We start from the raw sequence: 17,842 nt of genomic DNA, 5'->3' as shown, positions 1-17,842 counted from the left end.
AAAGCGAAAACGCATTGCATGAGGTATGCAATTACACAAAAACTCAAAAGATCCGATTCAAATATGAATTAAAATTAACATATTATTAATTTGTTTATGACATTTAAAATTACATTTAAAGAATACATAAATTGCATATTATGTTTTATAAAATGAGTGCCCATATTGATTCAGTTTTTTCACCCAAGTATTTCAAGTGTTATTTTTTAAATACTCTTGAATCTCTTGCTTCAAGGTTGTCAATCAATCTCCATTCAATTAATAATTTACTTTCTCTTCAAAATATGAAAATAGAAATGGAAAAGACACATCTAACTTTACAATAAATTTTATACATTCAATTGTACTAGAATTATATGACATATCAAGTTATTTGGTTTAGTCTCAAGTTTAATACTTTCAAATGATTTTGTTGATTTGTAGGAAATAAGGTTATTTTGCATTATAATTACAAAATTTGTTTTTAATTTTGCATGAACTTTTACTTACGATCCTGCAGTTAACGTAAAACATATTGTGTTAAACTATAGTGATGCAACTAAAAATCTACAATTATGATGGTTACCACATGTGAAAGAATTTTTTTTGTGCAGACATTTTATACCTTCTATTACATAAAAATAATTCAATTGCTGCTTATATATATGCTCATTCATCATTAAGGATATTTGTGTCATCATATGCATAAAATGTATCTAACATACTGCATTTTTGTGTAGATTGTTGATCATTTCATGAGATTTTACACAGAATGAATTATTTTAATTTAATATCATAATTTGGCAATAATTGAAGACAGTTAATCGTTGACTGTAAAATAAAATCTCTTACAAATCATCATACTGTGAGTGGAAACTTTTCAAGTTATCACAAAAAAAGTATAATTTACAATTGTTAATAATCTAACATGAAACTGAGAAGCAAAACTCAGACAATTAAGAAAGTTGCATGCCAAATAATGTTCAAATGATTTGAAATATTAACTTTCACCCGGTTATATTTAAAATAATCCATTGTGATCTGCAATTATGATGTATATAATTTGGTAACTCGAAATTTGTCACATGGTCATTTTCCCAAACTCATAATTGTAAGATTCATAAAGATTTCATCCAAATTTTCTAAATTATGCTTTTTTTTTTTCTCCTTATTTATAATCCAACTTTGGATCGTGGCTTTTTTCTTTTTGTCTGAAATAAAGTGAATTTAGTTTTTTCCTCCCGAAAATTGCTTCCGAGCGGTAAAAGTTTAAAAGGAAATTAAATCTAATCCTAACAAAGATCATAAATTTTCATTAAAAAAAAAGAGAGAGAGAGAGAAAGTTCTTTTTGTGATGGCAATCACTGCGAAACAAAGATGCATATCTTTTCAATCGGACAATGTGTGAAAGCTTTATTTTTAAATTTTAAAATCGTGTATCCGAATGATTCCGTACACAGAGATAAATCTGCCAAATTGGAGATCCTTAATGCGACTTTTATTAATAAAGATTCGAGAGAAAAAAAAAACTATCGTATTCCTATCACAGGAAGTACATTGCGGAAATTTCGAAAGATAATTGTTGCCAGCGTCCATTATATATTTATCCGGAGATAGGGAAAAATAGCAACATTTATCGAGGAAACTGTAGACTAAAATTCACAGTATCAGCTGACGGCACACATGACTGGCCACTACTCACCAGCTTTGTGACGTCACAAACATAAGTCAGTGGCTGGAATTCCCGTTGACCTCGAAATCCAACAAAAAGGAGGGCTTCAAATCGATTGACGGACGAGACAGTTCTCTGGGATGCATTTGATTAAAGCAACTGAAATAAGACTGGTAATTACTTAAGAGACTAGTCTACTATTTAAAACATTAGCCACAGATGCATCATTTGAAAATAGTCGTTCTATTTGTGCAAAGGTCCCATAAATCATGCTCTCAGCGAAAATGAAAAATTTTTAGTTCTGGAAAAGAAACTGATAAATATATCCTCTTGAATGTTACTTCTTTTCTATGAAACTCGATTAAAAAGAAATTGCTGAATACAAAGTATTGTACGAAATGGTTTAGTTTTTGACTGAAATGATTGACTAAGAAAATACCGGTTAAGCATCGTTTGTTGTCCATATTAACAAACAGTATAATTTGAGAAAATTATGTCTCCTTGATTGAAAGAAGCTGAAACCTAATACTCATCATTAAGAGCAAAACTAAAACAATTTGAATTCTCCACCCCCGATTCTACAAATCAAAATTTAGGGGAAATAAGCTGAATTGCAATAGATGAAGCTCAATATTAAAAACAAGGTCAAATCTTTCTATACGACATTTAAAATCTTGCTAAATTATTTTTTTTTATGATAATGATTATTTTAAAAAAAAAACTAATAAAAGGAATCCTAAGGAATTTAATTATCCAAATATGTGGATAATACAAATGAGATCAAGCCTGCATATAAGTCTTTAAAATTGATAACATCCAATGAAAATATTAAAATTGAGAGATTCCTGTGTTAGAAACTCAAAAATGAAATAATCTGTATTAAATATTTAGTTATCTTGGTTTGATTCATGTTTGTAAATTTGTAACCGATTTTTTTTTATTGACTTTCTGTTATGCTCGAGTTTTGAATGTTTGAGTATTTTCGATAATCTATTTTTACAATTTAAGAGCTTAATTATTATTCAGTCAATTAATTTAATTAACTTTTATTCTATATAAGTGGCGCCATCTTATAGTGAATTTGAAAAAAAAATGCTTACAAATACTCTAAAGAATTCTTAATAGTTATCCCAGTTATTAATAACTATATTTAACGAATTATACATTAAGTCTAAAAGTAGAAAAATAAATTTAAAAATTGTACTTTTTAAAGCACTAATGGAAGTTTTATTAATTTTATTTAAAAATGAAGATAGATAAAAACAAATTAGCAATATTACACAAAATTCAAGATAATGCATTATATAACTTTTCTGAAAAAACGTTTCAATGATTTTTTTTCTCAAAATTTTCCTCAGTGTCAACAATGGTATAATACTCAAAAAATTGCATTATTCAATTCACTATTTTTAAGTTGTCAATTCAGGAGGTGCAAGGCACATAAATATAATTGGTATGTTATTTAGTATCTAATCGCGCACTGCTTTGGGATTTATTAAGACATCCTCCTGAAAAATTAAACTGATAATTATCATTAGATAAGAGATGATTTTAATGATTCTTTTATGTTTCAAAGAATCCCCCAAAGTGCTCAAATAAAAGTTCTTTTCTTTAATTTGAAGAATGCAATTAAGAAATATAAGTAGTATCTGACTTTGTAGTAGTAGAAATATAAGTAGTATCTGACTTTGTAGTAGTAGAAATATAAGTAGTATCTGACTTTGTAGTATATAAGTAGAAACAATTAAGACATCCTATGAAATGCCTGTGCAATCAGACATTCATACAAACGTTTCGACGAAATAAATTTTCCATGCTTTACCTTGGATTGAGAAATCGGAAAAACCTTTTAATTCTTTGAAAGAATCCTTGTCAAGGTTCTTTTAGAATCTCAGAACTTTACGCGTGTATATATTTATTTAAAAAATTAAAAAATAATCGGTCGATTCGTAAAGGAAGTTTATCGACACAAAAACTCGTCGGGGCGGTTTCTGAGAATTTTTCATCTCGTTATGTTGGAGAGCAATTCAATTTAACGCATTTACCAGCTGAGACTTAAAGCATTCATTTTCAATGGCTAAATTCAGATACTAATTTAGAAAGTTTTTAAAAGCATTTTTGTAACTAAATAATAATAATAACTCGCACTGCTAAATTTAACAACTAAAGTGAAAATATTCGAACAATTTTGGTGAAAGTTAGTAATTCATATACTTTGATAAACACCAAAATTTATGTCAATTTTTAAAAAATCTTGCTAGCTAGTATTCAAGTAATACAATTATTTTCCAAGAAACCAAATTTACATATAAGTGGTAAAAATAAGTCAAAGAAGCATTAATTAAAGATAAATAAGTTTAATGAAATATCTATTTATGAAACGGGGCACAGAATTCTTATTATGAATTGTTGAATGCAACAGTCAGATGTAAGTAAACCATCACGCGAATTTCACAGTCGCATTGAATTCAACTCTTTACTTATCTAATTAATAGAGCTGCGAAGTTTAGTTTAGTTTAGTTATATTAACGTACCGTTTGAAGCAACACTAGGGCTATAATAGAGCTGCGAAGTATTATTAGAAATGTCCTGCAGATGGTTTGTCGTGTCACCAAAAAGTACATTAAGGTGCTTAATTCCATGTACATGAAACTAAGGTGCTTAATTCCATGTAAGATAGAGGTGATTATTTCATGTAAGATAAGTGTAAGTGAAAATTTCCGAAGACAGCACGAATGATATATATGATTTAACAGTGAAAAGGGTTTAATATGTAGCGAAAAAATTGTTACAAATCGCGTTTAAATTAGCTTTAAAAAATTGATTAAACAGAAAGAATAATTGTACGAAAACAGAATCGGAGTCACTGAAGATTTAATTTTTTGAATTTTTAAGATGAGTAAAAATAAATTTTGCTTGGCGATATGTTCTGAAGTTATGGCGAAAAAATATTACAACGTTTGACCTCCATTTAATCCTCTTTGTGGCAGTTTAGAAACTTTTTACTGGTGAAGTTAATTCTAGGGGCTAAAGAGCATGTGTACCAAATTGCGTACGAATCCATGAAGAGGCGTGGAATTGTATAAGATTCAAACAAACAAGCAGACATTAAATTGTATGCATTAAAATCATACGATCACAATAAGACGCCTAAGAAATAGTCTGTGGCATTCATCATCCACGAAATATCTAACAATGTTAAATCCTTGACGAAAATCGTAAGGGTTATTTTAATACCTGCATTTATAAAGTAATTAGAAATTACATATTTAATCTAATTATATCTCCGAAATAAATATAAATTAATAGTTATGAATACTTTTAAAATAAAAGACAATTGCCATTTATTTATGAAATGCACAATACTTATAGCTTTAGAAATTATGAAAATCTCAAATAATTTGTGAACAATCTTATCCTGAAATAAAAAATACCTCTGCATGATTATAGAGAGAAAGAGTCATACTGTAAGCTATAAAATTAACCACATTTTCAATGTTTCAGAGTAAAAGGAACAATCTTTACTTTAAAAAAATTGAGATGTAATAATCTTTTTCAACTAAAATAAAACAAACGATTTAAAGGTTTGATGAAGCAATGAAAGAGATAGGATTCAAATTTCAAAAATGAAGACTAATGTTGCAATTCGATATAAATCCTTTTGAGGCAAATTTATAACATATATAACTACGATAACGAAATCGCGGATTTGGAAATTTAAGGAACATCAACAGTGGAAATGGTTTCATGGTAATAGTGGGAATATCAACAGTGATGCAATGGCAAGCATTTCGTTGGCGATTCTGTGACAGAAACATCTCACTGTGCGTGGCACGTCTTTCCATCACAAGCGAAACTACCCCTAATTTTTGATAAATTAAAACTACTACCAATTTCAAAAAATAGCTTTGATGAGCAAGTTCCCACAATCCAAAGCATATCTGTGTCAAGTTAAAGTTCACCTAAAAGGCATCATAATGTTAAATAATTACATGTTTTCAAAACAATTTTTAATCATTTCAAACCTTTTTGCAAATGAAAAAACTTTATTACTTGTAACAAAAGAAAAAAAAAGAATAAAGATTCCAGACAATTTCTCTGGCTAGGACAAAATGTCAAAAACTGGGAGTATGGCAAGACTGAATAATTCTTTAATCCAGTCTTGAATTTCATTGATGAAATTTAAATATGTAATCAGTAAATTAAAAATGTATGTAATGACACTTTGAGAGCAAATTTTAAAATTAGGTAACAGGAAGACGGTATCCCATCCCTATATAGTAACATACTTTAATAAGCAAGAAAAAGTTTTGCAGGTCAGAAGTGAGAAAAATCTGAGGAAAAGCAGGCGACTAAAATAAAGTTGATTATTCAATTACAAATTGTTTGGGTAGCTAGTGATTCAAATTACCACTTTTTGGGTCAGTTCAATAGCTATTAGTAGTGCTGAAATAATGCATTAAACTTTTTCTAAAAAGAAATCTGGTTGCATTGACGTCGTTGTTATAAGCATTTCAGTCTTTCCAAAATTTAAGAAAATTCTTTCAAGATATAAATTCTTACGAACGGAATTAGGTTAAACCAAGTTTATTTTTAAATTGGAATTCCTTGATAATCAGTTTTTTCCCCTCATCTATTGAATTTCCTGTTTAATATAATGTTAACGGAATACAGTTTTGTTTAATTTTAATGTTCTTCCTGGTAGCTTCGAATTATCGAATTTCAGATTCTTCTCTTTTTTTTTCTCCATACGAGAACCATTCTTTGCCGAACGACACTTCTTATTCTAAGAAGGGTTGAAAGTGAATTACAATTTTAATATTGAAGTTCTTCTATAACTTCCAACAGTAGGAGTTAAATTTTGAGTTTGTCATCATGATTCAGTGATCTTTTTAACGTATTGAAAATATAAATTATTACTCGTTTAACAAAATGTTGAGCTAATGTTGCCTCACAATAACTGTGAAGATAGAACTAGAGGTAAGAAATGATCGGTCAAGATTCGAGATGGAACGCACGAAAAAAATATTTTAACAGAACATTTAAAACTGATGTAGGATTTTACCGAAAACCACAAAACGTTGCACTTGCAATTTTATTGTTTAGATTAATATTTAGATTTTCATATATATATATATTATTGATATTTTCTTCGAATCTGGAAAAAGGGTTGATATGTAAAATTAAGTCGCCCATGCTCGGCAATAGTAATATAAATGAATGTTCAAATTGGAACCAAGCTTCGAAAACTGGACCCTTGTAAGATGCATTATCACATCACAGTACATGAAAGTAAAAGTAATTTTTGAAGCATCGGCATAGCTTTAAAAATATACTCTCCCTTTTAAACTAAGGTAAACATTTCAAAAAAGGGGTCTAGGGAAATAAAAGAACTCAAAGAAACTGCATAATCTGGACAGCTTCACGGATCTTATATTTATGTCCAGCCTTGGAAAAGACCACAGTTTGATTTTGAAAAATGGATTTATGCTATATCTTTGTTACCGGAATACTCGTGCGTTGTTCATTGTGGGTTTTCTGACTGTTATATTGAGACTTGAAAATAGTAAAATATTTTAATTAGGCGATCAAAATCTTTTGTTTTTGATAAAGAAACAGTTTTCAAGCTGTGTTAGCAGCTAAGTTTGCTGAAAAATACTGTTATTTCCAACAATTTATCCATCATAAAAAGCAGAAGAACAAAATTTGATTAAAAAAGCAACAGTATTAAGCTACTATTTATTTTAGCTACAGCCATTTATTATAAAACTCAGTGGGTTTAGAGACAAGTAATGGCATAATTAGAAAAGTAGGTTATGTTTTTTTTTCTTTTTTTTTTCCCTTCTCTCTCTCTCTCTTTTTTTTCTTTTCCCCATGCTACGGGAGTGTGATACCGATATCAACTTGTAATACCAGAAAGAAAGAGTTTCTCCCCTCCCAACATTATCAGGTAACACCAGAATGAAATAAAGATATTTAATTCTTCCCGTTACACACACACACACACACACACACACACACACACAACAATATTATAATAAAATATAGTTGCATTACAGATGAAATTTTCGTATTCTGATTCTTTATTTTGTTTATTCTTATACAAAAGAGGGCACATATTTGCATTTTAATAAAGAAACCAGACGTCCTATATTAATAGTGAAAATCGTATGTTTTAGATTTGTTAAAAAAAAACCTAAAAAAAATGTGTCCAGTCTTTTTTTTATTTAAAATTAAATAATTCATATTAAATATTTTTAAAAAATCCATACTCAATTTTTGAAATTTAGCTTCTAAAGAATTCACCATTCCAGCTTTGAATAGATCGTGGTCATTATATTTTAATAAATATAACAGTTCTCTATCATAATAATAAGAAATATAATAAAGAAATCATATAATAAATATCATAATAATTATATCATATCATAATAATAAAGAAATTAGACTTTCTAAATTTCGCATCTTTATTGTAGCTTGATAATCTATTCTCCGTAAATGTTTCAAGTTGAAAAATCCTAGTAATTTTAACGAATCTAACATTTATAAAATCATGCGTTTTAAAATCCTGTAGAAACAATATTTATGATCGAATTTAAGAAGTTTTTGGATCGTAAATAAGCGAATAAATTTTACTTGTTTTGAAAAAAGTCTTAACTCGATAAATGCCTTTTCATTCCTATTTGAAATTCTTATAAACTTTATTAATCATGCAACGGTCTTGCATGTACCTCCGACTCGTGCTATATATACGGGGAAAGAAAGAATTTAAATAGCTTAAAATAAAATTTAACAGTTTCACTGGATGTCACGAAATATTTATCCTTTCCTGAAGGCTTTATTTAGGAGATTTCTTATTTTGTAGGCAAAATCTTTCGCCCAACTCGTTGTTCTTGACTTAGCGACCCGGCATCTTGCAAGGATAGGTGAACGTCCGTTCTTTTCAATCGGTTAGCATGTGGAGGTCAAACAGTGATGGTCGCGCCTTTTTGAAAAGCAAGGTTAACTCCCAAAGCAATGGTACAGTGACGAAGGGAAGGAGGGTAAAGATGCTTCTGGACAACAGACGCCGCAAAGATAAAAAGATTAATACAGTTATTTCATTTTTAAAATCAAGTATCACGAAGGGACGAAAAAATACATTTTTTCCTGGCATCATTTACTTTTTGCTACTCCACAATCCCAAATCTCATTTGAAAGTTGTTGCTGATTCCTTTAACGTAAGCAATGAATATCTATCTATTAATAGACATACTGGCATTCATGGACAAAAAACGGAACCAAAATACCAAGGAAAGTAACTTTTTGCTACCATATGTTTCTTTCGATTCAAACAAGTTATAGCTCTTAATCACTGTTTTCGGGTGAACAGGGAGGGAGTGCTCTTTGTTTCAAAAAACATTCATTGACAAGTGAGGGATTCGTTTAACAAAAAAATCCTGATTAAAAAGTCATGAATAGCTTTTATTTGTAGGGAATAAAGTTTAGAGCCAATTAGAGCCAGAAATTCTGGATCTGAAAGCTATTAGAGCTCATTGTATGTCATTACGTTTGCTTTCGAAAAAAATTTCCATTTGACTTCAGGCTAAAATAGATTACTCTTATACTGGCAGATGCGCTTAAAGATTCTTATCTATAGATAAGAACAATTTCACCTGCTAGGTACAAAAACTTCTACAGTTTTCGAAAGATCTTTAATTCAGCCTGTTCCATTTTATTTTAGGATCCAGAATATATAACACCATTACATTAACGCCATATTAACTTCAACATTAATACCTCTGCTCGAATTTAAACCTCACCCTGCGTGCATGTGCGTGTTTCAGCATGTTTGAATGTCACCAGCTGACAAAGGCGATATAATAGCTGGATTCCAATTCAGGGTATGATGGAGATTTATGCTGCAAAACATTATGATTTATGGTAGGATTCACCCCAAATAACTATTAATACCATGTTGCCTAATTTTCCTTAAAACTATTAATTACAAAATCAAAGTCGATACATATAGGCATTTGGAATGTAACTGAATTTTAAAATAGAGAGTAACATCTCTAAAGTACAGCAAGCTACTTAAAGAAATAAATTTAGATCTAAAAGAAAATATGTAGACGAACATCATCGTCTCATTCAAACTCGTTTTTAGACACCAGCTTTAAAGGCTCTTTTTCCCATCCCTTAAGAATTTTTGCCTTTTTTTTTTTTTTTTTTTCCTAAACCAAATACTAGTGAACTGCTAGAATAAGAATCGCAAGATAATCGTATGAATTGAGCCCCAGGAACCATTGAAAGCAGATTCTGTAACTCTTGCACTGCATCATTCAGCTAGTGAAATGAGTACAAAACATTTTATTGGAATTATGTTGGTTGATGCAAAATTTAATAAAATAAGTTTCAGATATTTGAAGAACTATCAAATTTTTTTCAAACAAAAAGTTTTTATACAATACAGATATCAGCATGAATGTATTAATGTAAAAATAGGAAGAGAAAAAAATCCTCGCATCTATTAATGAAAAAGCAACCGTGACTGCTTCAACAAACTAAAAAAAAAATATAGAACACCTTTTTTTTTTTTTTCCCGGACGTCTTTCACAGCTGTTTACTTATTATTTTTAAAAAATACAGCATTTTAGACATCCTTTGCAGCTTTTAGTGACATTATTTAATAAAATTTATAGTGCTGGATACATGATTCAAAAGTCTAGCCAGATTACAACATCCACTTCCTATAAAAGTTGAAGATCTGTTTCCTCCTTCAGCATTATCAGCAACTTTATTTCCAAGAATCTTCATTTTCGAAATTTGGAATCTTATACAAAAAAAGAAAAAAAGTCTTCTATAAAATGACAAGCACTTTTTTTACATGAATGCACTCTTCCCGCTAGATGACATTGTTTATGAAATATATCTCGAATCAAAGACGCATGTGAAAAAAAAACAAAAAAAAAAAAACACTTGTTTTCAAGCGTTTGTAACGCTCAATTTACGGCCGCATGGAGACATATCAATTTTTACAATCTCTTCCTTTCGAACGATGAACCGTACTTCAAAATAGCTATTATGATTGACAGTGAAACTACCCATTTGAAAATTGATTGTTTTTCTCCATGAACCCACCAAGTAGTTGAACACGTGTCGCATCCTAGGATGCAATAAAATAATTGTACGTAACTGAATTACAACAGAAATTTTTAACGGTACCAAATCTTAAGATTTTGGCACTTCAGTATTCTTTGGTGAATACTTGCGAATATCGTAACAAATGGTGTCATTTATATGTTTGAAGATTATGTTACGTATTTAACTAAATTCACATTGTTGTTGCTTGTTTGGTTTAGTTTCAAATTTGCCAATTACCGTTTCAGTGTTTAACTATTAATACTTCCGCGCTCTTTCCAAAGTTTCTCGGTTTAGATAATTTGTTAATTTAAAAAGACTAAAAAATATTTATCATGTATGCAAACTATTTTTCAGATATATAGAGAATATAGACTGATTTAAATATTGAATGAGTATAAATGTCCACGTGAAACTGGAGCACTGAATAGTTATAATTAAAAACAGATCTGGAAATATTAATTTCTTAGACAAAAAAAAATATTGGAGTTGGAAAATAAATGAAATGATTCGTTTCCTCGATTTTAATTATGCATTTAGTTATAATTTCAAAGAATAAGCAATTATTTTGCAATAACCATTAACAACTGATCTAAAGAAGCCGAATCTATTTTTGGAAATCTATAAGAATTGTCTGCAATCTGAAGAAGCTTTCAAGAGGATGTGCCGGCTAACTTCATGATATGATACAAGACAGCTATTCAGTAATTCTGTAAACTCACGCTAGTCAACGAGGCGTCAATAAATGTCTGGTAGTCAAGTTCGTCTCAATCAACTGTTTCAGATAAGTCATCAAGATAAAACCAATCTAAGAAATGTGAGAGGTCTGTTTTCATAGCGGATGTGTTTTATGGCATGTTTGGTTTAAGTGAATTTGAAAACCTAATCAGAGCGGAGTATTAGCAATCAAGCATTCACAGCATGCTTTTATTTCAGATTTGGTTTTGTTGATTAATTTGATTTTATCAATACAAACCTGTATCTATTGAGACATAGATAAATCATGGAAGTTTATACAATATATATATCATGTTAAATTACTCATTCATTGCTGGAAACAATTTCAACTTAATATTAAGCCCGTAAAAGTAGTGCAAGTGAAGAAACAATGATAAATAAACAACAGATCATAAAAAATTTAATAAGCACCATATGCTATACGAAATTCGCATGGCATGTCTCATATTCATAAATTATGAAAGATATTTTTAAAGCAAAAATTGACTGTTCATTTTGTATCTTTATTTAACTTTACAAAGGAAGTTTGATTTAAACAAAGTCAAAACTTATTTGTATTTATCTGCAAGTAAATGTGAAATTCAATTGTAAACAAAATACATTTTTTTCAAATAATTAGTTCTTGAAAAAAATATATATATGCCTTAACTTTTCGTCAGCGGGATGTATTAACATTCAGATTAGCAGTCTCGAAAGTTTTGCTGCTTCCGCTAATAGAAAATTTATTATTTAATCCTTCGGTATTGCTCCATATTTTAGGTTCTGCACCACTTTAAGGGAAGTATGCCTATTAGATTGATTCTGGATATATGTCTAATAAAACTTCGGAATAAATTTTGTATTTATTATAACCCTCTTCATACACGCAACTCATATGCTTAAAGTAATTAATAATTAAATAACTCATATGCATAAAGTAATTAATGTATTATTAAAAAAGTTGAAAAAGATTTTAATTCATCTATATAAAAGCAGGGCGATATAACAGGAGCAGCGAATTCTAAACAGTGATGAGTAAGCCGGTCATATTGAGGGGTTAACTGAATCGGATGACCCCGGGTGGGTGCGTCATCGGTAAGGGACCGTGAATAAAAAGAAGCACATACAAATAAGAGTCAGGGCATAAATTGATCTCCGGCCCCTGAAAACTGATATTCCAAATTGCCGTTAAAAGCTTAAATGCGTATATAACAAGAAATGTAGTAAAAAATAACTTTATATCGATTTTGTCGATATTTTGCATAATCCGCTCCTAATTTGAAACAAAAATTATTCAGTTTTTGGAACAATATTTGTAAAAAATATTCATCTAGCCTTATCGCTTGGCATATTACTTACAAAAATTTACATACAAAAATTTACATAAAAAAATATGAAATTGATTTTCTTCTGTGTCTAGTATACGTAAAATTCACCAATTTTTAATGCAATAAATTCAAGAAAATTTCAGTTGTGGATTGTTATTCTAAAGTAGAAATAATGATTAATCTAATTTTAAAATTATTAATCATTCATAAACCAACAAAATAAATTATGTTTATAATTTTTAAAGACAGATTTCGGTTAAAATAATTTTAATCAGTTTTAGAAATATCCAATGCATTGATAACAATTTACAAATAAAAGTTTTAATAAAAAATTATAAACATCTATTTGCACTTACGAAAAAACTATTAAAATCCAATAAAATGTAACAGACAGATTAAAATTGAAATATCAACTTGAAAGTTAAATTTCCTCAAACAACAAATGTTTACATACACACCAAATTTTCATAATGTCATTTTAGAAAAATAAAAGTAAAGATATGAAAAACATATGTACTTACATGGGGCCATCTCGATTTCTATGAAGTGCTACAGTAAATCCAAAATAATTTCCAGGTTTACTACTAAAAATAATCGGAAACTTAGTGTCCACGTTATAACCATTTGTTGCTAAAAACGCACTAAAAATTATAAAACACGCTATCCACATTGTGAGCGAAATTTGTTTCATTTTAAAAACGGCGCTTTCAATTCGAGTCGAAAAAGTCCACTTCTCCATCGAAACAGACACTGCCGCAACAAGTAGAACACATAAACTAACCGTCTAACGTCCGGTGCAAGAAACAAACAGTAAAGATTTCACCCAAACAGCGTCGGAAGTGACGTACTACATCCGTACGGCCCACGTGATTTGTACAGGTTTCCAGCGCTATTACTTAGAAATTCGGATGACGCAAAGAAAAATTATTGAAATAGAAGCACGTAAAAATCTACGGATTGCTGAATTGTTGCGGGACTGTTCACTCTTACGCATTCCACGGGAAAAGGTTGCTGAGTCTCCCAAGAATGGGCAATTCATTCCCCTCGCTAGACTGACTCGCCGCATTTTGTGAGAGGCCGCTCACATTTTTTCAGTTTTTTTCATTTCATCCACCGCTTTATTGATTCTTTAATTTTATCTGAAAAGGCACGCCGCTACTTTCTCTTTTGGAATAACTGAAAGAAACAGTTATAAATCTTCAAGTTTAATAGTATTTTATTATATGTCTAATTTTTTCTTTAAAAAGTCCAATATATATATATATATATATATATATATATATATATATATATATATATAAAACACATAATTGAAAAATATCATTCCCCTCAATTTTATTATTTGTTTACTTCAATGTAAATGCATCATGAGATTGTAATTATTTTATCGAAAATTAAACACTGTGAACAATACATTAGGTCGGCTGAAGATGAAGTGTTTTGGACTGAACCAGTCACATGCATGATTTTAAATTCTCCTCACTGTTCCATCCGCACGTCGTTCGTGTATCAAGTTATTGAATTTTAAAACTTATTTATTAAAATCAAGTCCTTTATAGAAGTTATAATTTGACGCAAAAATTACGGGGAATAAATGATTATTTTAAGTTCCTTATGAATTCTAAACTGAATGTAAATATGAAAAACATTCCCGAAAGGGGAACAGATCTAATTAGACAGAAATTTAAAGAGAACCAAACACATAGTAGCTTTGTTGGAAGATCCCAAATGTTTTTTTAACAAAAATTAGTTTTTAAAAAATTAGCCAAACCTCTGATCCGCCAGTTACTACTCTTCTGTTGATAATCACCGATTCATAAATGAAACAGGAGCACAGCGATTTTAAAAGGATAAACTTGTGTTTATGGGTAAATGAAGTAATAAATTAATTAATTTAAATAATAAAATACTGTGTTTATAAACCAGTACATCGATCGATACATAACGGAAAAATAGTTGCCTATCTTATCGAATTCAAAACGATGATGAAATTTAATAATTTTTTTCAACAGTGAGTTCTCTTGTTCTACTCACACCGCCAATCTAAAAAAAAAAAAAAAAAAACTTTTATAATGAAGTCAATTTATGCTCATTCGATACACATCAAGTCAGTCACACCAATTTAATATTGAATCCATTGAACCTTTTGCAGAAAGGAAAGAATATGATTTCATTTGAGAGAGTAGGATAACATATAACTAGATATTAGATGAAATCAGGTGCAGACTAGTCAGTTGCCTAGAGCCTCTGAGATGAAGAGGGCCGTAGGAGGCCGTTGAAGAAAATACGCCTTGTTACAAAAATACAGAATGGAATACTATCTAGATTTTAAGCGGATCTTTTAAACAGTAGAAATTATTTTAAAAGACTGAAAAGAAAGATAATTTCTGGAAAGTAGTTTTGAAAACTGTTTCTCTTGCTAGAAGTTTTGAAAAGAATCTTTAAAAAATAAAAATAAATAAATAATAAAACTAATATAAATTATGTGAACTTTAAGAAACTTTTTATAGTAATATTGTATAACTTTAGTCATGCATGTATCAGAAAGCCAGTCTTTCTCTTTTAAGTTAACAATCATCTATGTCACAAGACTACGTAAGCGATTTGTCCTTTCCTGCGAATTAACAATGGCTGTCATACAGATGTGCTTTTTCAGGATCTATTAAAATCTAGACAGAACAGGCATCTATTTGCATTAGTTATGTTATTTTGATTTTAACTTTTCTTCTTCTTCGTAGACTTACTTTAATATTTAGCATTAAAAACCAAAATATTGTCTATGCATTCGAATGATTTTGTATTCATTGTATGTCTTTTCTGAAAACAGTAGAAATTTATGATTTTAATGATATATGAATTTACGAAATCTTTCTAAAGTTGTCATAAATGTAAAATTGTTTGCTTCTACAAATATCTTTGCCTACGCTTAATTTCTGTACTTTTATTTTTCTGAAACCTTAGCTCCGAAATTAGTTACAGGATAATATATTTTTAGGAAAATTTTACCCAACCCTATCATATAACACAAACACAGAAAGAAACAAAGCATTCAAAAGCGAGCATCTATGTTCAGTTGCAGCAGATGTTCGAAATACTGTTTGTTTAACTGAACGGTATAACGAATCTACGAAGTGGCAGTTGCCGCTAAAAATGTATGACGTCATCACCATCACATTTGGAAATCCAGATGACGAAAAATCAGCTGTATGAAAAATAAATATAACATCACTTTTGATTCATATAATATCACTGTTTAATAAAAATAACCACTTTAGGTTCGGCAGCTAAAAGGAAGTAAGCAAACACTATTTATACATGGTAATTTCTGTTTAATAAAAACTGCATATTTGTGCGTTTTGTTGAAATGGCAAGCTGCACAGCCATATCAGTTGCCACCAATTTAAAGCACTGTTTAACCTTTTTTTAATTGAAATTTCAATTATCCTTTATGATTTATAATTAATCATTTGTTAGATAAATATGTTTTTATTCGTTACCAAAAGTTGATATTGTGAATCATTTACCTATAATATACATTTGATAGCTTGTCAGTGACTTACAATGCTGTCAAAAATTTGTATGAAAATCCTAAAATCAAGTATATTTAAATATATATTTTTAGGTGTGGTGCATTTAAAATACATAGCGGTGTGTGCTAATAACGATCAAACAAACAGTCTCTGATATTTATTGAAGTAATTCTACATTAGAAAGGTAATATTGAAATCAGTTCAGTTGACATCACAATCATATGACAAAAATAAATTTAGTGATAACTGATCGTTTTCTAGTACATCTTATGGCGCCACGATCTTTCTCTACTTGTAAGATGTTCAAAAAATTGTAAAATTGAATTGGCGCGGCCATTTAACATGTATCACATGAACATGAAACGACTCCCTTCTTTCTTAGAGGATGATGTTTTAATTTGTGACTACACGTGGAGTACAAGAGATGGTTCTCTAATTTTTAAGATAATGAATACAAAGAGGGTAAAACTTATCTTAAACTATTAATATTCCAGTCATATATTTTAATTATTTTCTTAAAGTGTCAGCTGTTGGTATATTCATCCTATTACGCTGAATGTTCATTATGTCAGTATTAAGAAATTACTGAATTTTTCAGCGAAGGGAACCCCCACGCTTTTATGTACAGATCTTGGTTTCGCTGACAGAAATAATATGAAAGGTAGAGGAGGAGCTATTTATTTTTTATGAAAAATAAATAGACTAAAAAGGAAACTGAAAAAAGAAAAACGTTAACATAAAAACGCGCTTAACAATGAACTCAGTAAAAACATTTGTTTTACTCCCTGCGTATAAATCCATTTCTGGAGTGATTGGCGTCAGATTCTGAAACGAACAATTACAGTATAGAACAGTATACTGGATATCTTAACTTAGCGTTTTTTTATTTTTATTTATTTATTTGCCCTGAATGCTAAGGAATTTTTAAGTATAGATCAAATAATCGTGTCAACAATTTTGTTACTTCCACAAAGTAAAATTAGGAATATCAATGAGAAGAAAGGGAGATATCTTTGTTTTCGATTCATGGCTTTTCTTCTGAGATTAAAGTTTAAACCAGTTGCTAAGGTTACTGTTTTACGAATACGAAAGTTCAGATATAAATATATTTTAAATGACCTTGTGAACATTTATTTCGCAATCATTTGAACCGGTTTTCATTATAATATTGCTTCTTTTCGCTATTGCACTGTACGATAGACACAGGTGCATCTTTAGTAATATTGGGAAGAACCGGCGAAAAAACTGGATATAAACTTATGATAAAAATATTAATGAATTCTTTTGCTCAAAATGAATTAAGTCAGAATATAATTTTAAGTAATACAACATTGCAGGCTCAATAGGGATTTTTCTTTCGATGAAAGAATGTACGAAGAAACAATTTTACTATAATACGGAACATATATTAAACAACATCCTATCTTATTTTATATTATTTTTGAACAATATTTATTTTTTCCCTTGCTTTCAGTTTTATTTATACTAAAATTAAA

At 29.5% G+C, this 17,842-nt stretch overlaps 1 protein-coding gene across 1 annotated transcript in view; it reads right to left on the bottom strand.

Moving 5' to 3' along the window:
- The window catches only part of LOC129961045 (integrin alpha-9-like), a 75,781-nt gene extending 62,151 nt beyond the window's left edge, over positions 1 to 13,630 (bottom strand). Inside the window, exon 1 of the mRNA XM_056074842.1 lies at positions 13,338 to 13,630. Within this exon, the coding sequence (XP_055930817.1) occupies positions 13,338 to 13,555 (218 nt within the window). The 5' untranslated portion in view covers positions 13,556 to 13,630. The remainder of the gene's footprint in view (positions 1 to 13,337) is intronic.
- Positions 13,631 to 17,842: the final 4,212 nt, after the last annotated feature.

This window comes from Argiope bruennichi, chromosome X2 (genome assembly GCF_947563725.1).
Source record: "Argiope bruennichi chromosome X2, qqArgBrue1.1, whole genome shotgun sequence".
NCBI lineage: Eukaryota > Metazoa > Arthropoda > Arachnida > Araneae > Araneidae > Argiope > Argiope bruennichi.
The sequence above is the reverse complement of the archived record's forward strand: the minus strand, read 5'-3'. Positions and strand labels throughout refer to the sequence as shown.